Source organism: Arachis hypogaea, chromosome 18 (genome assembly GCF_003086295.3).
Source record: "Arachis hypogaea cultivar Tifrunner chromosome 18, arahy.Tifrunner.gnm2.J5K5, whole genome shotgun sequence".
Lineage (NCBI taxonomy): Eukaryota > Viridiplantae > Streptophyta > Magnoliopsida > Fabales > Fabaceae > Arachis > Arachis hypogaea.
Window position 1 is genome coordinate 119153711 of NC_092053.1, and position 23024 is coordinate 119176734.

Here is a 23024-nt window from a genome sequence, read left to right on the forward strand (position 1 = left end):
GTACTGCCTGTTGCTGCTTGCATTCCAGACAGACTCTGAGAAATCATATTGACTTGTTGGGTCAATATTTTATTCTGAGCCAATATGGCATTCAGAGTATCAATCTCAAGAACTCCTTTCTTCTGAGTTGTCCCATTATGCACAGGATTCCTTTCAGAAGTGTACATGAATTGGTTATTTGCAACCATCTCAATGAGTTCCTGAGCTTCTGCAGTCATCTTCTTCAGATGAAGAGATCCTCCAGCAGAGCTGTCCAATGACATCTTGGACAGTTTAGACAGACCATCATAGAAGATTCCTATGATATTCCATTCTGAAAGCATGTCAGAAGGGCACCTTCTGATCAATTGCTTGTATCTTTCCCAAGCTTCATAGAGGGATTCACCTTCCTTTTGTCTGAAGGTTTGGACTTCCACTCTAAGCTTGCTCAATTTTTAAGGTGGAAAGAACTTTGCCAAGAAGGCATTGACTAGCTTTTCCCAAGAGTTCAGGCTTTTTTTAGGTTGTGAGTCCAACCATGTCCTAGCTCTGTCTCTTACAGCAAAAGGGAAAAAGCATAAGTCTATAGACCTCGGGATCAACCCCATTGGTCTTGACAGTGTCACAGACTTGCAAGAATTCAGCTAAGAACTGATGAGGATCTTCCAATGGAAGTCCATGAAACTTGCAATTCTGTTGCATTAGAGAAACTAATTGAGGCTTAAGCTCAAAGTTGTTTGCTCCAATGGCAGGGATTGAGATGCTTCTCCCATAGAAGTCTGGAGTAGGTGTAGTAAAGTCACCCAGCACCTTCCTTGCATTGTTGGCATTATTGTTTTCGGCTGCCATTGTTTCTTCTTCTTTGAAAAGCTCTGTTAGGCCCTCTAGAGAGAGTTGTGCTTTAGCTTCTCTTAGCTTTCTCTTCAAGGTCCTTTCAGGTTCAGGATCAGCTTGAACAAGTATGCCTTTGTCTTTGCTCCTGCTCATATGAAATAGAAGAGAACAAGAAAGTAGGGAATCCTCTATGTCACAGTATAGAGATTCCTTGAAGTGTCAGAGGAAAAGAAGAATAGAAGGAGGAGGTAGATAGAAGAGAATTCGAACTTATCAAGAGGGATAGAGTTCGAATTGCACCTTAAGGAGGAGTGTTAGTCCCTTAAATAGAAGGATGTGAGAAGAGGGGAAGAATTTTTGAAAATAAATTAAAAAAATTTTGAAATAATAAAAAGAAATTTGAAAATTTGATTGAGATTTTCAAAAATTAAGATTGGGAAAGAAATTAAGTGATTTTTGAAAAAGATTTTGAAATTAGAAGTAAAAAAGATATGATTGAGAGTTAATTTTGAAAAAGATGTGATTGAAAAGATATGATTGAGAAGATATGATTGAAAATCAATTTTAAAAAAAAGGAAAGTTTTAAAATTAAAGTTGATTACTTGACTAACAAGAAATTAAAAGATATGATTCTTAAAATTTAAAATTTGATCCTTTCTTAATAGGCAAGTAACAACTTGAAAATTTTGAAGTAAATCATTAATAGTAGCAAGGATTTTCGAAAAAAATAAAAAATGGAAAGAAATTGATTTTGAAGAGATATGATTGAAAAGATATGATTTGAAAAAGATTTGATTTTGAAAAATTATGAAGATTTGAAAAAGATTTGAATTAAAAACAAAATCTTCCCTCTAGTGTCATCCTAGCGTTAAACGCCCAAAATGGCATCCATTCTGGCATTTAATGCCCAAAATCCTACCTTTTTGGGCGTTAAACGCCCAGCCAGGTACCCTGGCTGGCGTTTAAACGCCAGTTTTCCTTCTTCACTGGGCGTTTTGAACGCCCAGCTTTTTCTGTTTGATTCCTCTGCTGAATGTTCTGAATCTTCAATTCTTTGTATTATTGACTTGAAAAGACATAGTTTTGAGAATTTTTTTGAATTTTTCAATGATGAGAAACAATCAAAATACAACTAATCTTAGGGAACTCAAATCAAACAAACAATGCATGCATGACACCAAACTTATAAATTTTCATATAAGAGACACTAACAAATTGAGAATATATATGAAAAACAACAAAACACACAAAACAAGAGAATTTAAAGATCAGAGCAATGAAATCATCAAGAACAACTTGAAGATTAATGAAGAACATAATGCATGTAATTTTCGAAAATTATAGGTATGCAATTGACACCAAACTTAAAATTAGACACTAGACTCAAACAAGAAACATAAAATATTTTTTATTTTTATGATTTTATAATTTTTTTTGTGATTTTTCGAAAATTGAGTGGAAAAGAAAATAAAGGGGTTCAAATTTTTAGTAAGAGTTCCAGGAATCATTGCAATGCTAGTCTAAGGCTCCGGTCCAGGAATTAGACATGACTTACTAGCCAGCCAAGCTTTCAATGAAAGCTCCGGTCCAAAATACTAGACATGGCCAATGGCCAGCCAAGCTTTAGCAGATCATTGCTAACAACAGCAAAATTGATAGAAATCAACAAGCTCTTGTGATGATAAGTTGAAACCTCGGTCCAAAAATTTAGACATGGTTTCACAACCAGCCAGACTTCAACAGATCATCATGAAACTCTAGAATTTATTCTTAAAAACTCTGAAGAACAAAATAGAAAAATATATATTTTTTTGAATTTTTTGAAAAAAAATAAAATAAAATTACCTAATCTAAGCAACAGGATGAATCGTCAGTTGTCCAAACTCAAACAATCCCCGGCAACGGCGCCAAAAACTTGGTGTACAAAATTGTGATCATCAACAATGGCACCAAAGGACTTGGAGCTCTTAAACGTGAATCACACTTTGTCACAATTCCGCATAACTAACCAGCAAGTGCACTGGGTCGTCCAAGTAATACCTTACGTGAGTAAGGGTCGATCCCACGGAGATTGTTTGCTTGAAGCAAGCTATGGTCACCTTGTAAATCTCAGTCAGGTGGATTCAGATGGTGATGGAGAATTGATAATTAAAAGATAAATAAAACATAAAATAAATATAGAGATACTTATGTAATTCTTTGGTTGGAATTTCAGATAAGCGTATGAAGATGCTTCGTTCCTCCTGAACCTCTGCTTTCCTATTGCCTTCTTCCAATCATTCATACTCCTTTCCATGGCAAGCTTTATGTTGGGCATCACCGTTGTCAATGGCTACTTCCCGTCCTCTCAGTGAAAATGTTCCAAATGCGAGAGTTTTGGACAGAGCCGTATTCCCGCGTACACATGACCTTCTCGCATACGCATGCATGTAAAACTTCCCAAAAAGCTACTAAGTTTAGAAAAATCATTTTTTCGCACCAAACTTCACGGACCCAAGTTTCATTTTAAACAAGTTTCACCAAATTTGAGGGTCCAGAAGCCAAGTTATTGATGTGAGCATCTTTCCTATCTTTTCCTAGTGAATTTGCATTCAAATTTGTAAGCTTAATCAAGATTTAAGTATTTTTGAGCTACTATGAATGGTACTTTGAGTCGTGTGCAATTTGGTTTATTTCAGGTAGCATTCGAATAGATTTGACAGGGTTTGTGTAGAAGAAAAGGAAGAAAGTGGTTGATGATGTCAACCCTGACCTCATTGCACTCCAACGAGCATAACTTGAGCTATAGAGGTCTAATTGACGTGGTTCTAGTAGCATTGGAAAGCTAATTTTCATAACTTTCCAACGATATATAGTAGTATACACATTGAATAAATTGCACTCCAAATCATTCGGGAATAGTGGCGCCTAACTTGGCTCAGCCCAAGTTAGGCACCAATCCTAAAGTTTTGAATGGATACCATGCCAAAAAGGAGTACTCGAAGATTGCCTTTTGATTTTGATTAAAACTTTTATTTTATTTACAAATAGGAAAAGATATTATTTAGTTTTAGAAAATATATTTTACATTAATTAAGATTAGATATAAAAGGAAAAAGATTTAGCCCTTCGGGCACTCTTCTCTTTTACGCACCTCATTCTACAGTTTACAATTTTTCTGAGTCCTAGTTTTCTTTCTGAGCTATGAGCAACTAAACCTCCACTGTTAAGGTTAGGAGCTCTGTTTATTGTATAGATTGATACTATTACTCTTCTATTTTAATTCATGTATTGATTTCAATTTTAAGAATTTGTTTTCGTTCTTCATCTAACGGATTTGGGTAGATCGGAAGAATAATCCTTATTCTAATTGAGTTCTTGTAAACCTTGGAAAAGCAATTTACTTGAACAACATCTTGAAAATAATTTCTCCTAAATTACTAATTATCTGGACTTAACGGGACACGTAACATATAATCCTCTTATATTTGGATAATTAGGGTTTTTGTGGCTAATAAACTAGAATTGGACTTAAACCTCTAATTGAAATTAAGTGACCAAGGAATTTGCGGTTAACTAGATTAGAGGAGACTAAATTGCTAAGGAATTAGGGTCTAGTCATATATAGTTTGCCATGAATTGAATATTGCATGATTAAAATAGTTGGTAAAAAATAGAAATCCGAAAGATAAACAACTTTGAAACCTTAACTATTTTCTCCCATATTTTTTACATCAATTTACTGCTTGCTTTCTAATTCTCTTAATTTACTATTTAATGTAATTGAACTCTCAAACACCATTTTCTGCTTGTCTAACTAAGTAAATTACTCAATCATTGTTGCTTGATCCATCAATCCTCGTGGGATCGACCCTCACTTACCTGAGGTATTACTTAGTACGACTCAATACACTTGTCAGTTAGTTTATGGATTGTAAATTCAGCACCAAGTTTTTGGCGCCATTGCTGGGTGATAGAGAGGATTATGCCAATTCAGAATTGAGACAAAACAATTTCGTTGATAGCATAGTCCAAACCGACAATCGATCCTCCCAATCAAAGTTTAAATTTCAAATAAAAATAACCGAGAGTAATTAAACCTCAGGTCGTCTCCCTCGGACAACGCAATTAAGATGCACACTCTTGGTTGTGAGGAAAAAGGGGGTTTTGAATCAAGGAACAAAAAATTAAAGGAAATAAGAAATAAAAGAACTAAGAAATGATCAAAATTGAAATTAATGCAAGTAAAAAGGTAACAAGATCAAAACTTAGTGAAAATGCTATAAATGCATAAAAGAGCCTTGACTTGGGAATGAGAATTAAGGAATCCTATCATCGTCATAACCACAACTATGGCAACTATGATGAGTTAATCTCGCTTCGTCAACCCCTAACACCGAGGAGTAAGTCAAGCAAGTATAATTGACCTTAATCCATAAGTCCTAGCTAACTTACTAATTTCTTAGTAAAAAGCTAGCGTCAATGGAAACAAGAGCCAACTAACTACCCAAGAATTACCACTAAATGTCGGACATTATGGCTCTATTATTCTAGGAACTCATTTCCCATGCCAAGGTGTGAAAATCTACTCAAAATTACCAAGTGGCATTTTCACAAACACTTGGTGGGCATAAAACCAAATCATAGGAATTGCAAAGGAAAAGGAAAACTATAGCTAAACTATTCACAAAATCAACAATAAACATTCAACCAAGCAAGTGGAAATCATAAAACATTAAATTCATCAATCAAAACATCAAGAAACCAAAATTGCATATATTAACAAAGTAACTTGAACCATAGGAAAATGTAACAAGAGTAGTGAAATTAAAGAGGAAATTAAAGAGTACTTACAATGAGATAACGAAAATCCAAGATCAAACTTGAAACTATACAATGCTACAATGAAAATTAAGTAAAACCCTAAGAGAGCATTTTCTATACTACACTACTCTTACTCCTAATTATATCTTCTACTATATATGTCTAAGTGAGCTCCCCCCCCTTTGATATGTGATGTTGTCCCCTAGACCCTTTAGTGAGGCATCACAGTACACCTCAATGATTCATTTGGTTCAGGTAACACCAACACAGGCGCGGTGGTCAACTTTTGCTTCAACGTGAAAGCTCTCCTCACACTTAGAAGTCCAAACAAATGGCGCGTCCTTACGGGTTAACTTTGTCAATGGCAAAGCTATTTGCAAAAAACCTTTGATAAATCTCCGGTAGTAGCCGGCTAAACCCAGAAAACTCCTTATCTCAGATACTAAGGTTGGTCGCCCCTAATCCATTACCGCCTCCACCTTAGATGGGTCTATTGCTATCCCCTGTTTACTCACTACATGTCCCAAAAACTGCACCTCGTCTTTCCAGAATTCACATTTGGACAGTTTCGCATAAAGTTTCCTTTCCTTTAGTATCTGCAACACGGTCCTCAAGTGTTCTACATGCTCTTCTTCAGTCTTGGAGTAAATCAGTATGTCATCAATGAAGACAACAACAAATTTATCTAGAAACGGACGAAAAATTCTGTTCATGTAATGCATGAACACCGCAGGGGCATTCGTCAGCCCAAAAGATGTTATAGTGTACTCATAATGACCGTAACGAGTCCTGAAAGGGGTCTTAGGGATATCTTCATCTCTCACCCTTATCTGGTGATAGCCGGATTGCAAATCAATCTTAGAGAAAACTCTGACTCCTTGTAACTGATCCATGAGATCATCAATCCGCGGCAGCGGATACTTATTCTTTATTGTGACCTTATTCAGTTGCCTGTAATCTACACAGAGCCGCATACTCCCGTCTTTCTTCTTCACCAGTAACACCAGTGCTCCCCACAGAGAAACACTAGGGCAGATAAAGCGTTTACTCATTAAGTCTTCCAACTGAGCCTTGAGTTCAGCTATTTCTAAAGGCGACATTCTGTAAGGGGCAATCAAAATTGGCACCGTTCCCAGTACTAACTCAATTGCAAATTCAAACTCTCGGCTAGGAGGGAATTCCTCAATGTCATCCGGAAACACCTCAGGAAATTCGCAAACAACTGGAATTTTCTCTAAACTTTGTTCCTCGCCTGACACACTCGCAGCTAACAGCATAATGCCCTGACACTCCTGTCCAGAACAGTTTACTACCACGTAGTTTAAATAACAACCATTCACTACAATTGGTCCTTCCGACCCCTCAGGCATGAAATACAACGATTTTTCAAAACAGTTCAACAAGACATGATTCTTAGACAACCAGTCCAACCCCAAGATAAGATCAAGACTGGTCATCAGCAAGCAAATCAAATCATGAACAAAATCACGTTGTTTAACCCTAAATGAAACTTGCAGACATCCTAACCTAGTCATCATGACTTCATGGGTGGCATTATACATCTTAAGATTGTAGCCCAAAACCACAATCTTCAATCCTAACTCACTAGTTTTTTCGAATGCAATGAATGAATGTGTTGCTCCCGAATCAAATAAAGCATTTTAAATTTTACCAGTCATTTCATATTTACCTCGGATAAGTGTATCGGATCCCTCGGCACCTACAGTTGAGGTGGTGAACACCCGACCAGGTTGCTGTGCTCTCCCGGCACTTTGCTTCTACTTCTCCGGACAGTTTGAGGCTTTATGCCCTGCCTTAGCACAAGAAAAGCACAAGATGTAACACCCTACCACACAGAGCCTTATGCTTAAGTCATAAAACAGAGGCGACAAGGTATTACGACCTCTAAAAATAAAATTTAGTATATATAGTAGTGTGAAAAATGGTTATAACTAGGAGCCTTTGTAGAAAAAGGAAAAAAACAAAATCGTTAAATTGAAAAATGCAACACTCCGATCGATAACGTAACGAAACAAATAAAGGATAAACTAACGCGAATATATAAACAAGAGAGTGCCAAAGATACGAATATCAAAACTCAAAACCCGGTTTGCGAAGATAATCGGTCCGAGCATAGAAGTATACATACATACATATATATATATATATATATATATATATATATATATATATATATATATATATATATATATATATATATATATATATATATAAAGTAAGGAACCCAAAAGAAACCCAAAAGACAAGTTACAGAACCTGTTCTCCAAAAATAACCTCTAAGAGGAGTCAAAACAATATATATGTATATAGTGGAGATAATAAGTATCTAAGTAAGTACATAAAACCAAAATAAAGTCCCGAGAGTAAGGATCTTCGCTAATCCAGAAGTCTCTAGCATGTTTCAGCGAGGAGCCTCACGACCTGCATCTGAAAACCACAAAATCTGCATGGGTGAGAACCGGAGGTTCTCAGTATGGTAACAGTGCCTACATATCTAACATGTAATGTCCTGAAAACGCCAAAGGCAATCCTAGAACTTCCAAATCAAAGCTTATAAATAGACTAACCATAAATGAAACAGGCAACTAGATAAAGATCTTCAGTCTAACTAACACTCCCCTTTCCAAATCCTTCAAACCTCCCAACCGCCATCAGTAAATTGATGTTACAAACACAATTATATCAACAAGAAAATGCACAAATAGGAAGCAGATACGAAAATTAGACAATTAGCAAGTATTATGCAGTTAATTAGGCATTCCAAACAATTCAAATATAATGCATATGATGTATGCCTGTCCTAGTGGCTGATGAGTCTCATCTGTCGGTTATAAAGCCAACCCGACAAGTCTTGGTAGCTAACCATTGGACTGTCCCTCTGTCGTGCATTGATGAAAGAATTATTGTCGGTTTAGAATCAATCAAAATAAGAATCACTTCGTTAATAGCATAGTCCAAACCAACAATTAACTCTCACAATCAAATTTTAAATCAAAGAATAAATCACAATTCAAATCAAATAACCAAGAGTATTTAACTCCCGGGTCGTTCTTCCTAGGAATCGCAATTAAGTGTCATATTATTGACTATGAGACAATGGGGTTTTAATTGCAAGTGACAAGAAAATTAGAAGGCAAGAAAGTAAATAAGCATGCAAGGGAATTAAAGCTCAAAGCAAGTAAATCAAAAATGGAATTCAAGTGGCAAAAAGGACTCTTGGCAAGGATTGGGAATTAAGGATTCCTATCATAATCATAGACCACAAACATGGTAATTGCTAAGAATTAATCCCAATTAGTCTATCCTAACATCGAGAATAAGTCAAAAGGGCATAATTGATCTCAATCCACAAGTCCTAATTAACTCACTAATTAACTTAGTGAAAGACTAGCGTTAGTGGAAACCAAACCAACTAAGAATCCTAATCACAATATTGAATGGACATCTATGACTCAAGTTCACCTAATTACCCAATTCCAAACCAAGAGTATGAAAAATTATACAAAAATTAGAGGAGACATTTTATCAAACACCTAACATGTATAAAAGAAAAAATATCATAAATTGCAATAAAAATAAATTCTATAACTATCAATTGCAATAAAATGATAATAACAACTCAAATAAGCATTAAAGAAACATAAAACATCAAAATTGCATTAAATGAAATTAAAAGTAACAAGAATGTTCATAAGACTAAAGTGGCATGAAAGTGAAGTTAACAAAGGAAACTAAAAGATTAAAGGCAATAAAACATGAAAATATAAATGAAACTACAATAAAACAAGAATTGAAGAGAGAAATTAAAGAGAGAATAAAGATAAAAACCCTAATTCTAGAGAGAAGGGGGAGCTTCTCTCTCTAGAAAACTAACAAAAACATGTAAAAACCTAAACATAAGTGCTTCCCCTTCATCCTTCTTCACTTTGGCTTGAAATAGCTTCAGAAATGAGTTGGATTGGGCTTTGGAAGCCCAAAAAATCGCCTCCAGTGATTTGCAATTAATGACCTCACGTGCATGCAGTCGTGCGTACGCACAGTTGCGCAAAATTTCCGTCGTGCGTACGCACGACATTTGGTGCGTACGCATCTTTGCAGCAACTTCCAAATTCCATTTTCTTCATGATTTCTCCCCTTTTGGATGCTCTTTCTTCATTCCTTCACCCTAAACTTGCTTTGAAAACCTGAAATCACTTGACAAATATATCAAGGCACTAAATGGGATCAAAGTAAATAAAATTTAGCAATAAAAAGGCCTAAAGAGCATGTTTTCACGTTCAAACACAAATTAGGAAGACATCATGAAACTATGCTATTTCAATGGATAAATGCAAGAAAAGTCAATGAAATCCACCTAATTAAAGCAAATAAATACCATAAAATATGGATTCATCATGCATCCCCAACTCGAGTTATTCTCAATCATAATTATCAATACATATACACAACACCTACACTGGTGTTTATCCACGGAGGCGAGCTCATCTGAAACTTTCACAGTGTCCGGTCATACTTACGACATAGGGTCAGCAGAGTATCGAGTCTCCACCTAGGGCACATGGTGGCTAGCCACTACTTTCACCCAGGGAAACTCGTATCTCAGATAGTGAAAGTACAATATTCACATTTCATTCAATAAGCCTATATGCAATCATACTCAGCCATAACTCAATAATAGCTCAGCCATAATTCGGCAATAACTCAGCCATTCAACTCATAATACAATCCATAACTAGCCAATTTATTAACAATTACAGCCCTTCGGCTCATGGCATATAAAGCACTTCCACCATCATCCTCCGTATCTCACACAGTTATCTTTGATCATCATCCATCATTAATTCTTCCCTTACTTCATCCACAAGTTACCACATTTCCTAGCTTCTTCCCGTCGCTAGGCATACCATAAGGATTTAGGACATAAGGGGGTATGAATGGAGGCTTAGAAGTCTGAAATTCGACTTTGAAAACTCAAAAATCAGATTTTGATGAAAATGGGGCCACGCATGCGCGTCGTCCATGCGCACGCGTGGAAGGCTGAAAAAGTAGAATGACGCGTGAGCGTTACCCATGCGTACACATGGGAAGCAGAGAGATCAAGTGACACGTGCGTGTCAGCCACGCGTACGCGTGGGTGCGTTTTGTGCTCCTCGCACAAAACCAGCACAATACCAGCGCAACTCTCTGGATTTTCTACTGGGCACTTGGATCCATACATCGACGCGTACGCGTCAGCCAGGCGCACGCGTAGGGGAATAAAAATCTGAGATTGACGCATGCACGTCGGCCACGCGTGCACGTGGGAACACGATCTGCCAAAAATTTTACTAAGTTTAAAAAGCTGCAGAATTCCAGTTTCAAACCCCAAACTTCCGACGGGCATAGCTCTTTCGTTTCAAATCATTTTTCATCCGTTCTTCAAACGACATAAACATCTCGGATCCAATTTTATTTCTAAATAAGTTTGACACAAATCGAGGATCTGGAGACCAAGTTATGCTCCGTCAAAGTAGACCCAAAAACCACATTTTCATACAAACCCACAAAATTCCATTTTCAAAGCAAACCAATTCCAATCTTTTTCGAAACCAACCAAAACTTACAAAAAATAAACCTTAAGCCTCCTCAATTCATTTGTTAACATTTTTATCAAATTCACAATCCACCATCCCACCATTTTAACCAATCTCAATCAAATAACTCAATTTCAAACACAATATCATGTCATATATCCTTCCTCATCCCAATTTCTAACAATACCATTTTCATCAACCATCAACACATACAATCAATATCATCCTTACCATCAACATGGTTTCACCCACAATTCAATCTCAACCAATCATTAAGCATATATCACAACATGCATACCTTTCATGCATCATACCTTCAAAATATCAAAATTCATTAATCCCATACATAACCGCACATTTCATCTCAACCAATTAACAACATCAATAGTTCAAACCCTATCTTAGGACCTCTAGTCTAATTTTTCACACCACATTACGTTTTAGATACAGGAAACCGAAACCATACCTTGGCCGATTCCCCACTCAATCCAGAACACCTCCAAATCATTTTTTCACAAGCTCTCAAGGCTCCAACACATCCAAGAACAGATTTTAACACACAAAAGTCCTTTTCCAAGCTTTCCAAGACTTCAATCAAGCTCCAACACACATATATACACTTCCTAAATCACAATACTATATTCAAACATACCCACTCAATATCCAAACATCATAAACCAATAAATTCCACTAGGGTTGAGAATCTTACCACGTCCAAAGATCAAGGAGACAAGATTAATCCTCTCCTTCAAGCTAGTTGGATCCTATAACATCAAAAGCTCACAAATCTCAACATTTTCACCCAAAATTTCGAAATTAAGGCTGGGATTTCAGAGAGAAAATTATGGCTTACCTCAAGAACAAAGTTGTGGGTTTTGTAGAGCTTGACGCGGTGAATGCATGGCCGCAAACAGTGCGGCACTCGGAGCTCCAGATCAAAAGTTATGGTGATTTAAAGATCAAGTAAGGGTGAGAACTTTGGAAGAATGTTCTTCCCCCTTTCCTTGCAATTTCAGCTTTTTGGGGTTTAAGAGAGGAGAGAGAGTGCTGAATAAGGGTTTTAGGTTGAGTTTGGTTGGGCCAAGGGCCCAATATGGGTCCGATTGGCCCGGTTTAACCCGTTCGGTCAAATCTTGGGCCGATTTCTTTAAAATTGGTGTCAAAATTCTTGTTTTAATTTCCTCTATCATATTAAGCCATAAAAAAATCATATTTCTAATTTTCTAGAATAAATTTTAATTTATGGATTAATTAGTCATTAATTAACCGAATTTTACATTTTTTACCAAGTCACAATTAAATAAACATATAAATCTATAAAAAAAACTTAAATAAAAATTTAAAAGCCTTATATTAGGAGTTGATGTTTGTTCTTGCGCTGGTGTTTGTGATTAAAAAACTTTAAAAGTGAAATACAACTAAATGAACAAATTAATGAACTAGCAGCTCAATCAACCAATGAACTAATTAGCTAAAACAAGAACTAAATCAACCTAATTAGCTAAATGAAGAACTAAATGAACCACTACTTTAGCTAAATACCTAAGTTGACTAATTAACTAACTTAAGTAGACAAAATAGAAAAAGAACACACCAGATCTTAGCAGAGGCGCTAAAGTGAAGCAAGAGAAACAAAAGCGGCGAGCAAATGAGAAAAGCTGCGACCAGAGGCGAGAAGAGGCCAAAGCACGAATAGATGCGGCGAACCACTGACACTGACAGCGGGACTCAAATGCGCTAGAAGAACAGCCAGCTGCGGTAGAAACAGAAGAGACGCGGACGCAGGAGGTAAACCACTAGCGACGATCCGGTTCTCTCTTGTCTGATCTCTCTTGGTTTATTGTGTAGGAACTAGGAATGTTAGGTAGAGTGTCGAGTGTTAGTAAATTAGGTTTTTCTTTTCTTTTTTCTTCCAATTTTTAATGAAACGGTGGGAAGAAAGAAACTAAAGAAAAAAAGAGAGTGTGCAATTTTTCATCAGCATTTAGCAGTGGGGAGACGCGACGCGAGCGGCGACGGCAGTGGTGGAAGAAGCTCGTACGACGGAGAGAGGAAGAAATGGTAACGGCGATGTAATGGTGACAGCGTGAAGGTGTTTTGATAAAGGTGACGGCATGAATTGGTGAGGGTGAGTGGCGCGAACAAGCTAGATAAGGGATTTGGTGAAGGTTACGGCGTGAGGGTGATTTGGTGAAAGGTTACGTTGGTGTATTTCGTGAAAAGGGAAAAAAATTTACAAAGTGTTGGTGTATTGACCCTAGATACTTTAGGCAACACTTTTAAAGCGCACTCCAAACATAATAAATAAGTTACTCTTGAAAAACACTTTTTTGGGTGAAAAAAATGTACTCATAGATATTAAGATAATGTTACGCTTTATAAGTGATCTTTATAATATTTAAGGAGACACTTTTCAAGTGATGTCACAATTGTGTTTTCTATTCTCCTATAAAATGGTAACACAGAGAAAAGTGTAGCATATTTTATGAATAGGCTACGTTTTTCAAATGTAACTTAAAAAAGTAAAGTATGTATGGCTGAGTTGATATTTTTCTTGTAGTGATTTAAGTTTGTCATTAAGAGAATATATAGTTTAAGCTTATGGCAAAATAGATTAAGATTGGCGTGAACAACATTGTTAAGATCTGGATGGAGATTGGTCTATGAGTTGAATGGGAAGGACTTTGCCTATGACGATGCTTTGTTAACTATTGTCTTTTTTATTCGAAACAAGTTTGAGTTTATTGTTATTCTTGAGGATATCATTTCAAACAAAAATGATAGAAACGGCAAATTTAAAAGTCTAAATGAGAGTGATAGAAAGTGAATAAAATACTCATATTATGTTAGAACATTTAAAATTGTAAATTATATTGCTGCAAATATTTCAGAAAAAGGGTAATTTTCTTATTACATCCAGTTGAATTTTTTAGTAGATTTTTTTTCGATAAATAGTTTAACACTCTCGATCACAAAAGTGGGAGAAAGTCTAAATACAAAATCTTACCGCAAATAAAGATGTGAAAAATAACACAAAATAAATTACAAGTAAATTTTAAAACAACCCGTCAACTTATGACAAATTATACACCACCAAAATATAGTGCAACAATATCATCAACCATCGAAAATTCCCACAAAAAAAAAAAAGTTTATTGGTGTACTTTAAATATAGATCTCTCAAGACAAAGGTTGCACCATCTATTAAGCAACAATTCCTCATTACATCTTCATCTAACAAAAAGCATAAGAATATTTTCCGCATAAAGAAGCTGCATAAACAAAAAATATCAAATTAGCAACAAGATAAACCACTAATTAATAACTTGTATCCATATACATTCACTAATATTTTCCAATTATAACTCAATTAACAAAAACTATAAGTATGCTTAGAAGAAATTATTAAAGTCACACGAATTTTCTATTTTATTTAAATATGAACTATATGTATAAAATTCATGGCAAAACAAATTTATTCACCTTGAAAACCAATTCCTGATATAATTTCATTTGTGTAGAGTGGTTCATTACCTTAAACAAAAACATATAAAAGGCTTGCAATGAATCTTTGCTTGATAAATCTACAAGAGTAGCGCGATACCAGACGAACAAAGCCATGATAGCATGAGAAAGAACCTATAACGAATTCAATTACTTGAGTAAGTTTGTTATTGATTTTTTTTTTTTTTTTTTTTTTTTTTTTTTTTTTTTTTTTTTGTTTCCCACGGTATCCCCCAACCCGGCAGGTCAAGGACTAATCCGTCGCGGTACTGAGCTCCATTTAAGGGTTTGCCGCTGGCCAATGGGTTGCTGCATGCACAAGGCGAGATTCGAACCCCCGACACTTGCTTAAGCGGACTGTAAGTTTGTTATTGATATATAATAAACTATGTTAATATCATGGAGCATAAATTAGAAGTATTATTATGATCAATAGTACGTAGACTTTGCTTATGAAGGTTAATAATCGAAGATAAATATTATAAAATATGTGTTTAATATTAAAGATATAATTATTCATGTTGTCTCCTATTATTAACTTAAACTTTTTAAAAGAGTGATTTTATAAAATGATATCAAAAATTTATATCTAAAAAGTCTAAAATTCAATCTTTGGTGAACTCAAAAATAAAAAAATAGCATAAGATAAATAAAAAGATAAAAGAAAACTTATACAAAAAATAAAGTAAACCCAAAAAAAAATTATTGCTTTAGCTTAAATTTTTTGAAAGAATAGTTTCATGATATTTAATGTACAACAACTACTATAATTTTCCTAGTATGTAGTATGTAGTAATTGAGGCATTAAAAGGCCCTTACTTAAAAAAATTACAAGGTTTAATATGCAATTAGTAGAAATTACTAAAAGATAAGGTAATTTTCTTCAACACTTCACTAAGAATTTCAATAAATTATGGTAGATCATATATCTTTTATTCAATTATTGAAAAAATATGCTAGCTAATTTTGTGAGTCACTTCACATTTTCACTTCAAATTTTGTTAGTCTTAAAGAGAGTAAGAACCCTAATGTAGAAAAAATAGATTAAGTTGTTAATAAATAAGAATTTGCTAGGTACTTTACCTCATTAATGAAAGCTTTTAGTTATTTTCTGTTATAACTGTCCAACTGATTCTGTTAATGGAATCTAGACTAAGCTACTCTATATATATTGAAGTATTCAATAATCAATAACACACATCATCGTTTTCAGCTATATATATATATATATCATCTTTGCTCTAGTATTCATCACTGCAATCCTTCTATTATTTCAAATAGATTTATTGATCTACTAATTCAACCAAAAATTAAAATAATCTTTAAATTCAAGAGAACAAAATTAACCATAATATTACCACAAAAATTTTGCTCCAAAGAAAAGGAGAGGATGCTCCAATCATAATAGCAACTCCATAAGCCATTTCTAGAAGGAAAACACAAAACCAGAATACCTAACAATGGAATAAAGAATAAATAATGTAAGCATTCATAAGATAATAAAATCTAGTAATGATATTTTTTTAGTCAAATTACGTTAGTAGAGGCTTGAACTCTAAACTTTTCATCTAGATAGAAAGACAATGTCATTTAAACTACAATTTATTAATATTTAATAATGATATAATTTTTTTTTTTTTTTTTACCTTAAGAGAGACTTAAATTCAATTTCTCATTCAGAAAGGAAGAGATGTGCCGTTTGAGTTATAGGTGATTGACATCTAATAATAACATATGACATAAGAATATAACATACCTTCTTAGGACCCAAGCGTACTGACAAAGTTCGGAGGCCTGCCATTTTGTCTCCTTCGATGTCAGGTATATCCTATTTAATTAATTTCACAAAATAGTATTATTAGATAAGGTTACTAAATACCTTGCAATATCAAATGCTTGTGTATAAATTAAATGTTTATTTTGAGGACCTAAAAAATTTTACCTTTGCCAACGTTATAATTCCATAGAAAAGGCCCATGACTGCAGTGGCAAAAACTAGTGATCTTGGAAAGATAGCTGCCTTCTTGAGCACACTCTAAATCACGCATGGAGCATGGTATACATTAATTAGACTTCCATGAAAGCTTAGTAAGAATCAAAATAGTTTATCATGTATGTATTCGAGTAGTACAATCCAAAGTTGCTATTATATATTTCTAAATAGTAATATGTTTTAGTATGATAATACCTTCATGTGAAAAAAGGGACCAAGATTAAATGATATCACCATAGAAAGTGTGTTACCCATCACTGTAAGTATTGTAGATTTCTTCCATCTCAATAAAGGCAACTGCGAAGTTAAAAAAAAAATTAATTATAGAAAAAGAGTTAATATATATCTATACTATATAACAAGAATATAAAAAGAGTTAAAGTAAAAAAAAAAAAAAATTATTAAACCAAATAGACTCAAAATTTTCCACCAGATAATTTATAAGACAGTCAAGTTAGAAGGATTTATACAACCTCTCAACTATATCTTACCATCCTATGAAACAAGAAGTTGGGAGAAAATAATGTGACATTTTTAACTTGTAACGGATCTTGATACAATAGGCAGTTGGGGAGGGAAATTAAGCTGGTCCTAATTGACACTAATCATGAATTGTTAGACACCTACTTATAACCAAAAAAAAAAAAAAATACCTAGCTATTTCAACTTGAATACTTTGTTCCTTTCAAAAAAAGTTGAATAATTTGTAGAAGAATTAATATAACGTCAATACTTTAAAAAACTTTTTTATTTAAATTAAAAAATCTTTCAATATATATATATATATATATATATATATATATATATATATATATATATATATATCAGGCACCATAATATTTTAAGCAATGTTCTAAAAATCAAATTCATCATTGAAGCGGTAAAATTAAAACTTTAAAGATTCAACTGAAATTAAATCAAATATAACAAAATAATATATTCATACATAAAATATAATTTTTAAAAAAATAATTTTTTTATATTTTATTATTTTAAATTAATTAACCACTAAAAAGAATCGATTTGACGAGTTAACTGAGTCTTTGACTAAATTTTTACGTACTTTGATCGATTCTTTACCAATCGATTTTTTTTTATCTAAATTGTTTTTTTTTAATCAAAATGCATGTATTTCTAAAAAAATAAATTTAAAAGGAACATGTAAAGTAGCTCACATCGACAGAATAAGCAGTAATTGGGGGGGGGGGGGACTGCGAAAAAGATACTATAAGTTGCATTATTTCTTAAAAAAAATATATAAATAAATCTAAAAGTTAATTCAATAGAACTCACATTAATTGAATAAGCCGACATAAGAAAGAAACTGCCGAAAAGAGCCCAAAGCAATGGCTTTGACCCTATGATCCATCCAACTCCAAAGCTCTGCACAAAAAATATATTAACGTTGAAGAAAGTATACCTAAGAAATCAACCATCAACTCCTCTTTTTGACAACTATTGTTTTCTTTCTCTTTTCTTTTCTTCTTTTATTTATTATGTGATAAAATTATATATATTTTAATTAAGATATAAAAAACTATTCCTTTGAATTCAAAGTTTCACTTGTTTATATAGGTCCGACTTGTTAAAAAGTGATCAACTGAAAATTTCTTCTCAAGTTTTAAGTGATTTATTTTTTATTAAAATAAAATTAAAAAATATTATATCATAAGAAAGCATCTATCACATAGATTCGATTATATTTAATATTCAAAAAGCTTATGTACTCCAACTATATTTTATTATAATAAATTCATGTCTGATATAATTATTTCAGTTTTCTTTTTTAATTAACATTTCTTATAAATATATTTCTTCAAATTAACCTTGAAATATAACCAATAAATAAATTATAATAGATTAAAAACTGATGGAAATTTCCGCTCCCTAATACGGATTGAAGATCAATTTTGGCATCCAAGTCGATAATAGTAGTGATCACATAATATTTACATAATTTTTTCTTTGAAAAAAAAACCTAAAACAGATACTATTAGTGAAATAATTATTTATATATTTTTTTATTAATTTAAATTAAAAAAATTTGATTTCATGACAGATAGTTTTAAAAATTAATTAATAGCATAAACTTTTTAATATAAAACAGATACTATTTTTTGAAAATAAAGCCTGAATATATATATGCGCAAATGATACCGTACTGTAAGTAAAAATGATGTCACAATTATAACTCCATTTCTGAAGGAATAATTCCCTGATGCTAAAGGAAGATATGGCTTGTTAATCTACAATAAAAAAAGAAACGTAGTATAAGTAATTAAAAAATATCACAAAGCCAATATATACTTCAATTTTATATACTTTTTATAAAGAAAAATGGGGCCAAGATATTTAATACTGGTAATTAGAAGCTCATACCTTGTCTATTTCAAGATCCGCTAATTGATTTACTCCAACAATGTACATATGCATGAAGAAGTGAGCTGCTATATACTTAAAAAAAAAAGAGAAGAATAAAAAATCACAATATTAGTAAAACACTTTGAAAGATATAACTACACATTTTAAAGAAACATGGGCAAGGAAACAAATAAAGTATTAGGAACTGTTGTTACAAACTGAATACCATTAGACAAAACTGAAAAAATTGAAAATAAATAAATAAGCTAATAGCAATGATTCATTAATTTCTTTAATTGAACAGATGCTTTTATTAATTGATATTATTATAAACATTTTAATATAAAATAAATAGTATTTATGAAAATAAAAATTTGAATATTATATATATATATACCAAATAAAAAATATATAGATGTGATAAATATTTAGAAACCTTCAAAATTACAAATAGGCCAGGACATCTGTTCTATATGGATATAGACTATTTAAGAGAAAATAAAAATGTATACGCTACGTATAAATTCAAAAGATAAGAAAAAAAAATCTCAAAAGTGGCTTCTAGCTAGTCAATAATGATATTAGGAAGATCTTAAGAATGATTTAACCAAAAAACATTATGGAGTAATTAATAAATTACTAAATTGCTTTTGTATTTGTATACAAATTATCAGTGTTTAATCACCTGCAAATAGCCATTGAAAAATGTTGGAGATAATTCTGATAAATTGTTCACAGCAAGAAGCGATGATGAAAATGAACCCACTATCTGAAAAAAAAAAGAAAAGAAAAAAGATAAACAATATTTTTAAAAGATGCAACAGCATATAGTAATTATTATTTTGTTCAAAGGCTTAATTTCTTTAGTGAAGAAAAGAATGAAATTAACCAGGGCAATGAATGAGTAGAATCTGCTAAACTTGCGGAAAGCATCTAAAGCATGAATGATGGAGTTGAAGATGGTTTTTGAATGTGGTTCAGCTTCATGTGATGATTGTGTCACATTCATGAGGTACTTCTTTTCATCATGTTTTTCACATGTTTTAATTGTAGATCCTCTTTCAAATATGCCTCTGGATTTATGCTTCAGTGGTGTCTTCAAATTATATTCTTTTGACAATTTCTCACTCTTATCCAACGAAGCTTTTGTTACAAAAGAACCTGAATAATCAAATTAATATCTTAGTAGGGGCCGACATTAAAAATTCAAATATCATCATTATTTATTTATTAAAACTTGTTTATTCAACCATCTTATGTTATATGTATAATCGTATATTTAATCTTTGTAACATTAATTCCAAGAGAGTATTATTTTAGTCTCTTGAAATGAACTAAAACGTGTATTTTAGTCTTTTGAATATCAAATTCAAATACACTTATAAACTTATAAATTCTAATATATCAATATATCATAGCTACCATAGAATATATCAATATAAATTTACCAGAGCTATAGTAATTGTGGTTGTATTTTTTACTCTCCCAGCAGCTTCTACCTAGTATTGCCACAAATTGTTATCAGGAAACAAAGACAACTAAAAGAATAATAAAATAAAACTAGAAGAAAAGAAAATTTTAAAATATAACAGTGTGTTGTATTATTTTATGCGGATGGTTTTTTCATACCAATAAATTATTAGATAAACTTAATTAGACTTAACCAAAAGAAAAAAGTTATTCACCTATTAATTTTAATATTTTTGACATGAAAATAATTTAATTATAAAATTAAAAGTAATATAAAAATTTAATTAAATAAAAATATAAAAACCTAATTAATTATAAATTGAGTGAAATTATATAGAGAACAACAGAATAAGTAAATCTAATGATGATGATGAAAGAAAAGATACCGGTGGTGTTGAGAGAAGGAAACGATGATCCTAGAAGCCTAAAAGCCATTGAGCCTAAAATGGAAAAAGAAGACAAAAGGGAAATTCTAAGAAAGCAAGGCAAAATAAAAGGGCAAAAGAAGAATAAATCTCTTTGTGTAATCTGAGCCTAAGCCAGACATGCTTACACTATTTAAAGAGCACAACGGCACTTATAAATTAAAAAGAAAATTATAAATAAAAAAGAAAATTGAGATAGTCAAACATCTGAAATTAATGTATGAATTATATAAAATGATCTTTTATTAAATTAATGTATAAATGATACATATAAAAATATATGTTGAATTTGAGTCAGAGAATTTCTAATAGTTATTATTATTGTATATTTGTTAATAGATTATTCTTACATGAACATAATATTAGAAAAAAAAAATTTTACTTGTGATTAGCATTTTAATGAAACAAGTGTTTATTATGCTTTGATTCTAAATACCTAATAATTGTTAAACTGTAAAATTTGAAATTAGAATAATTATATCGACGATTTGGACATTGATAATATTAATTATAAAATTTAATTATTTAATTTTACTGACAACTCAAAGTTTCAAACATCTGTAAATAAAAAGAAGTAGAATCTTTTATTTTTCCCTTATAGAACAAGTCATATATTTCTGCGTATATCTCATGCTAAAACAAATTGATGAAGGTCACTTTTATATGGCTTCAAAAATTTATATAAAGAAAAAATTTATATGATCCTAATGGAGCCAAGATATTTAATACTATAGTCATAACAATGATTACGGCTACTGCGCACAAGTCTTGCTGACATGTAAAAGTGACAATAATATATGAAGGTATGATTATTCGAAGTTTAGAAAATTAGTTTACACTTTAATTTTATAATAAAATTATTCTGTCAGAAAGACACCAGCAGTACAAGTACATACATCGAAAGAGATAAAAAAAAACTTTCTATTGATAACTAAAGCGTTATAAAATATTTATATCTATCTATATTATTTAAATGAAATGTACAACACAAAACATATCATTAGAATTATTTTAATATTTTCACTGTTTTATAAACACCTAATAGTTCTTCTCTTTACAAAACATATAATAATTTATTGTTTTTAATTTAATAACATAGCTTAGTTCATATTTTCAAACACTAATAATTAAGTATCAACAAAAAATAATAAATTTTATTAATCATCTAATATTCTTCTGATATAAATATTTCAAATTAAATGTACATGGTCAATTTTGTACAAAGATTTGGTATAAATGATGATTGTGACAGTGTAATTTAATATAATTGAATCAACATGCTTATAGCGGCATTGACTACTATTGTACAAGATCTGGTGGATGCAAGTTTCAACGGTATTGATTCATCTTTCCTTTCTAATGTGTTAATTAGTTTCATAAGAGCGTGGCATAAAAGTATTGTGTTTGACTTTGAAGATGAGATTAGAGATTGAGTTTTCGTCGATAAATTCCACACCTAGTATAAAACAGAAACACGTTATATATCGTCAAACAACTTGACTTAGAAAACGGCTCCCTAAGTATAAAACGAAAAATTTAAACAACCTAAATAATTGGTCGATTTTTTGGCCCACCAAAAATAAAAAAATCCACCTTCATCAAGTGACAAATAACTAATATGGTAAAAATTAGATCAGATTGGTTGGTTCGATAAAAAAAACTGATAAATTTGATCTTCTTCAATTTAGTAATATAAGCGTTTAAAGATTAGAATCAATAAGAATTGCTCAAAAACGATAAAAATCGGTTAAAATTAATAAAAATTGATAAAAAATCGATCCTGTTGAAGATGTGATTTAAATTTTGGTCTTTTTTATTATTGCATGTTCTCCTTACCATTAAATTATGTTGTTTTTTATTATTTTATATGTTAATTATTAATTATATAAAAAAAACATACAATAATTTTATTAATATTATTTTAATTTTATGCTCACTTATATTAAAATTAATTATATTTTTTATTATTCATAATTATTAATATAAATATTGTTACACAGGTATAAATAAAAATATCAAATATTTTTATTAATTACAATATTATTATTCTTTTTATGATTA

At 31.9% G+C, this 23024-nt stretch overlaps 1 protein-coding gene and 1 non-coding gene across 4 annotated transcripts; one reads left to right on the forward strand and one right to left on the reverse strand.

Moving 5' to 3' along the window:
- Positions 1-317: 317 nt before the first annotated feature.
- Positions 318-425, forward strand: LOC112774122 (small nucleolar RNA R71). The gene has a single exon (XR_003188625.1). It is a non-coding gene; the product is annotated as a small nucleolar RNA R71 (small nucleolar RNA).
- Positions 426-14213: 13788 nt separating this feature from the next.
- LOC112773196 (naringenin 8-dimethylallyltransferase 2, chloroplastic-like) lies at positions 14214-21088 on the reverse strand. Of its 3 annotated transcripts, none has more exons than XR_011875878.1 (13): positions 20925-21088; positions 20517-20567; positions 19958-20229; positions 19754-19837; positions 19087-19161; positions 18870-18953; positions 18001-18090; positions 16903-17004; positions 16657-16749; positions 16471-16542; positions 16073-16168; positions 14745-15071; positions 14214-14482 (listed from the first exon to the last, which is right to left on the reverse strand). XR_011875878.1 is itself a non-coding variant. In XM_025818260.2 (13 exons), exons 1-13 carry the CDS (start codon positions 20971-20973, stop codon positions 14441-14443), a joined length of 1215 nt encoding a protein of 404 aa, XP_025674045.1. In that variant the 5' UTR covers positions 20974-21088; the 3' UTR covers positions 14214-14440. The 3 variants fall into 3 exon arrangements, 2 of the variants coding, with proteins under 2 accessions (XP_025674045.1, XP_025674046.1); XM_025818260.2 differs by having other exon boundaries at positions 14745-14849; XM_025818261.2 differs by lacking the exon at positions 14745-15071.
- Between the last annotated feature and the right edge of the window lie 1936 nt (positions 21089-23024).